The sequence below is a fragment of the Seriola dumerili genome, unplaced genomic scaffold (assembly GCF_002260705.1).
Source record: "Seriola dumerili isolate Sdu_G_001 unplaced genomic scaffold, Sdu_1.0 BDQW01003014.1, whole genome shotgun sequence".
NCBI lineage: Eukaryota > Metazoa > Chordata > Actinopteri > Carangiformes > Carangidae > Seriola > Seriola dumerili.
This window is the reverse complement of record NW_019177269.1, coordinates 118596-124548: the sequence shown is the minus strand read 5'-3', so window position 1 is coordinate 124548 and position 5953 is coordinate 118596. Positions and strand designations below refer to the sequence as shown.

The 5953-nt window shown below is 37.2% G+C and overlaps 1 protein-coding gene across 2 annotated transcripts in view; it reads right to left on the bottom strand.

Moving 5' to 3' along the window:
• Positions 1-3148: 3148 nt before the first annotated feature.
• The window catches only part of pde8b (phosphodiesterase 8B), a 42714-nt gene continuing 39909 nt past the window's right edge, over positions 3149-5953 (bottom strand). For both annotated transcript variants that reach the window (XM_022769483.1, XM_022769484.1), the window contains one exon: positions 3149-3540. In XM_022769483.1, coding sequence (XP_022625204.1) covers positions 3431-3540 — 110 coding nt within the window. In that variant the 3' untranslated portion in view covers positions 3149-3430. The remainder of the gene's footprint in view (positions 3541-5953) is intronic.

The window sequence follows — 5953 nt, the reverse complement described above, 5'->3', positions numbered from 1 at the left end:
TAGTATAGTAAGGCATAAAAATTGGAAAAAATGTCATAGCATAGTAAGGCATTTTGTCATTTTTTACAATTCAACACCATAATGTTCTCTAAAAACAATTCTGGCTATTATTCAACACTGTAAGTCAGGAAGGGTAGATTGTGACCATATTTCATGTGTAGCCTTAATGCCAACCAGCACTTGAAGGAACCGTCTCTCTTGTGCATTATATGTATGTTTTTGGACAGACATGAGAGCAGTAACAATTTTCTCATTGTAACTCTTGGCAAGATGAAGACATTAAGCACATTTCCAACGGTGTCAAAATATTCCTGTGAACTCGCGGCTGCCATTCACAGAACAAGTTCATTTTCAAAGAATTCTTTAATTGTCTCTCACAATACATTTTTGTGTTTGACAGGGAACATCAAAATAAGACATCATCATCCAGAGAGCATAAAATACATGACATTTTTCAAACAAACATGGTCGACTTTAAGTGACTGACAGAAAGCTCCTGTCACTACTTTGCATGAGGCAGTAAAATCTTTCAAAACAACACATTACACTTCTCATGGCCGATAATGATTTTTTTTTTTCCTTCTTTGAAAAATAATTTGTACCATATATATCATCACTTTCTAATTATTGTTTGGTTTATAGGAATGATACAAAACACAGAATTGGCACGTTGTCGCAGCCACGGCCATCAGTGTCAAGAGATGAGGGAGAGGAAGTAGAAATCACTGTAAGTGATGAAGGCTTATCATTACATAACAAGCAGTTATACAATCCGGTTCTGCCTCAGCGCACTCGGAGCGAGGCATTGAGCGACTGGCTGTCATCTGATCTAATTCGCATCATCACATTCCAGTCACTGCTGCTGCTCACAGAAAAGGCAGGAAATATTTATATTGTCTCTGTAGAATAGAAATCTTTGCAAAAATATCATCTGATGATCAGTGATAGCAGTCGTGAAACATTCAGAGGTGGAGCCACTGGAAAATATTAAAACCTTTTTGTTTTTAGAGATTTTGGAAATCATGAAACAGCCAAAACAAAAAAAGTTACACACGCACATTTTGTGAAATGCAAAGCAAAAAAAAAAAACAAAAAGATATATAGGCTGAGTATTTACAAGAACAGCAGTTACATTAGGTAGTTTTTACAGTGTATTGCAACAATAGCAGACCTAAAACAGTGAGACAGGATTAAGGCATTGATTAAGACCTTGATCATCATCAATAAAATAACTACGTCAGAGTGAATACATTGAACGTGGATGTGACCAGTTCTGTGTCTTTGAAGTGAACTGAAACCAGTAGCTGACAAAACAATTATGAAATTCACATTTGAGCCAACTGCACCCGATTCAGTCCACGTCTTTAAAAACCTCCGTCGTACAAAAAGAAACGGTGAAACGTCCGGACCGTCATGAACTGTGATCACTGACTCAACCCAAAACTGTAGCACGGACCATAGCGCAGATTTTATTCTTAAATATCTAAAACATTTATGGCTTTTTCTTCATTTTTTTTCTCTCTTTAGAGCAGGAACTATTTCAACCAAAAAAAAAAAAAAACTTGTTTCTGTAAAGATGACCAAAGAATAAGGCACCTGTAAAGAGCTCTCTGTGCCTTTGGTTAATACTGTAATGTGCGTTTCCTGGATTAACACACACACACATACTGTACACAGACGCAGCAACGTGTCCTATCATTCAGATGGAGCCTCAGGGGACAACAACTGGTAAATGGATAGTAATGAAATTTCACCAAGCAAGCTCGGGCAGGTTTTGGAATATCTGCAAATCCAGTTTTCTTTCATTTATAAAATGATTTCACTCTGTGGTTCTCTGTGGCAGTAGTGCTTTTCAATACTGTTACACCTCAACATTAAAACAAAAGTGCTCTGAAAAATACAGGAAGTAATTAAATGTCTAAAAGTGTCATAATACTGGTGCCTGGTTCAGCCTCAGATATTAAAGGTGATAGTTTGTTTTATAAATGCTGACTTTGATTAATCATTGTCTTTTTTTATTACCATTCCCAGTGGGGTAATAACTAATTTCCTGTGGATGCATTTTTGTTAATGCACAACTTCTGCAACGCCCCCATTCAGCCACCAGAGGGCAGACACAGCATAGAAATCTCCTGATCTGATGTTCCTCTGACACCTCCAATCAAAAAAAGGTAAAGGATTGGAAATACAGTAAAGTCAGTTTAACACAAGCCACGTGAAAGCTGCAGCAGCTGGATCCAAACATGGATCCTCTGCTCCTTCACACATCTGTCCAGCCGCTGTGAAGCCCATTTCTGCCTCAGATATACAAGTACGTAAAGACTTTAGAGGTTTGTGCACCATACAACAGTCAGAAGGCTTTTATATCTATATTGTTCAAATACTCACATGTCAGATTTGTTTCTTTCTTGGGTGCAAACGTCTACAGTTTGTGTCGCAGAGCTATGAATGTAACATCTGATAACTCCGACTTAAAACAGCCCTGATACAACGCAGCTCTGTTCCGACCTCAAGGTTTGACAAAGATCTCCACCGGCTGCTTTCACCACAACGTAGAGGAAATGACTACAACGGCAGATGTTTGTTACGCAGCTACATGAATTTTTAAATCCAGCACTGATCACAGAAACAGCCCTTCTCTGACTCCCTCTCTGCATATGGAGCTGGACATTTAGGAAAACCTGTGTGCTGGCTGGTTTACTCCGGTTATTAAATACTTGCAACAAGTTGCAGGTGAACAGGGACCTCTGATTGGTTAAGAATCTGGTCCCAGACACAAGTCAAAGTGTGTCTCATACCACAGCTCATCAGAGTTAATAATTCCAGCTGAGCACCTTCACATGTTGGCAATTTGAAAATGAACACACACATTCAGCGACACGCATGAACAGATCCTCTGTAGGTCCTTATTTTCAGTCAGTACCTCTAGATTTGGTCGCCAACTTATTCACCGTGTTTCTTTTACAGCAATCGACAGAAGAGTGAATGCAACAGCTGATAAGAAAAGACTGTGAGAAGCAACTAAAGCAAGAGGGAGCTCAGAATGAAAGTGTCCTGATCAGCTAAAGTGCAGGTTTCTGGTGTGTTACACTGTATGGTACAGATTGTCAGGCGAGCCGTGAGGCCCACACAGTTTCACAGAGGTTCTGTTAGGAATACAACTGAGTATCGACGGTGGGGGAGGGGGGCCCTCAAATGACAACCTGTTCTCCACTGGCAGAACACCTCCTCCAGCTAGAAGCACACAAGAAAAGAGGCTGTGATTTGAGATGGAAACAGCGTCTCAGTGTTCAGCGTCTCAGAGTCCTCGGGGTGGGGGTGGGGGGGTAGAGAGTCACAGCTGATGAGACTAACTGTTCCACCGCAGGGCTGCGTTCAGCGTCCCACCCAGCTCGGAGCAATGGATGGAGAGGAGGTGACGAGGACTTGGTCAAGAAGGAGGAGGCGGGCGCAGGCTCTTACACTTCATCTCGTCCAAGCTCTTCCAGTACTTGTAGTTCTCCGACAGGTGCTCCATGAGACCAGGCAGGCTGGCGAAGGCTGCGAAGAGATGCACAAAGAAGATAATCATGCTTTGGTTGATTTGAAGTATCGGTGCACATTTTTTAGAAAGTCTGCCTTAAAACAATGCTCCCATGACCATATGTACATTAAAATGAGTTTTTGAATGTAATCATTCCTGAGAAACCATCATAATCCAAGTCCAGACTAAGTGAATGAGACAAAATCCACAGTCCTCCTCCTGTGCAGGTCTCATGTAGTAATTCTGCATATGTGACAAGTTGTATAAAGCTTAAGTGTCTCCAGAGGAAGCTGTGTGACGTGTGATTGATCGACTCAAGTGATGTCATGTGAGTCAGCGTCGTTGTGTCTGAAAACTACAAGTTTGAAAAGTAAATCTCTTTAAAAAAATCTCAGGATGTGGAGTGAGAAAGTAGTAAAGCTCCTTATCTGTGTTTGTTTTTAATATATGTTAATATATATACTGTACATATGAAGTAAAATCATGTATGCAAATACAGTCATAATAACGTCATAGTATAGTAAGGCATAAAAATGTGAAAAAACGTCATAGTATAGTAAGGCAAAAAAATGTCATAGTATAGTAAGGCATAAAAATGTGAAAAAACGTCATAGTATAGTAAGGCATAAAACGTCATAGTATAGTAAGGCATAAAAATGTGAAAAAACGTCATAGTATAGTAAGGCAAAAAAATGTGAAAAAACGTCATAGTATAGTAAGGCAAAAAATGTGAAAAAACGTCATTAGTAATAAGAGGTAAGGCATAAAACGTCGATAGTATACGTAAGGGCATAAAACGTCATAGTATAGAAGGCAAAAAAATGTGAAAAACGTCATAGTATAAGTAAAGGCATAAAACGTCATAGTATAGTAAGGCAAAAAAATGGTGAAAAAACGTCATAGTAAATAGTAAGGCATAAACAGTCATAGTATAGTAAGGCAAAAAAATGTGAAAAATACGTCATAGTATAAGTAAGGCAAAAAAAAGTGAAAAAAAAGTCATAGTAATAGTAAGGCAAAAACGTCATACCGTATAGTAAAGGCAAAAAAATGTGAAAAAACTCATAGTAAGTCAGGCATAAAACGTCATAGTAATGAGTAAGGAAAAAATGTGAAAAAAACGTCATAGTATAGTAAGGGCAAAAAAATGTGAAAACAACGTCATAAGTTAGTAAGGAAGCGATAAAATATGAAAAAAGTCATCCGTTTAGTAAGGCAAATAAAAGTGAAAAATGTGCATCGTATACGTAAAGGGCATAAATAAGCTGTGAAAAAAAGTTATAGTAGAATAGTACGGCCAAAAAAAGTGTGAAAAAGATGTCATAGTATGGTAAGGCAATAAAAATGTGAAAAAACCGTCATACGTAATAGTAAGGGCCAAAAAATGTGAAAAAATCCGTCATGAGTAATAGTAAGGGGCATAAAACGTCATAGTATAGTAAGAGCATGAAAAATTCACATAGTATAAAAGTAAGGCAAATAAGATATGTGAAAAAACATCATAGTAATAGTAAAGCGTGCAAAAAAAAGTGAAAAAAAGTCATAGTATAGTAAGGCAATAAAAACGTCATAGGTAATAGTAAGGCAAAAAATGTAAAAAACGTCATAGCTAGTAAGGCAACAAAACGTATAGTATAGTAAGGCATAAAATGTGAAAAAATCATCGTATAGTATAAGGCCTATGAAAATGTGAAAAAGAACTGTCATCATTGTATAGTAGAAGGCAAAAAAAATGTGAAAAAATGTCATAGTATGTAAGTTGCAAAAATGTTGAAAAAACGTCATAGTAATAGGTATAGGCAAAAAAAATGTGAAAAACGTCATAGTATAGTAAGGCATAAAACGGTCATAGTAAGTAAGGCATAAAATGTGAAAAAAACGTCATAGTATAGTAAGGAAAAAAAATGTGAAAAAACGTCATAGTGATAGTAAATGGCATAAAACGTCATAGTATAAGTAAGTGATAAAAAGCATGTATAGTAAGGGCAAAAAAATGTGAAAAAGTGTCCTCTAAGGAAGCTTGTGTGAACGTTGATGATCGGACTCAAGTGCATGGTCATCGTGAGTCAAAGCGTCGTTGTGTCCTGGAAAACTACAAGTGTTGAACAGTAAATCTCTTTAAAAAATCTCAGGATGTGGAGTTGGAGAAAGTAGTAAAGCTCCTTATCTGTGGTTTTGTTTTTGTAAATATATGTTATATATATACTGTAATATGAAGTAAAAATATTGCTTATGTCAAACTACACGTCATAATAGACGTCAATAGTTATAGTAAGGGCAAGAATGTGAAAAAAACGTCATAGTATAGTAAGGAGCAAAAAAATGTCATAATGTATAGGTAAGGATGCATAAAAATGTAGTGAGCAAAAACGTGCGATAGTATATATAAGATTAAAACGTCATGAGTATAGTAAGGCTAAAAAGTGAGCT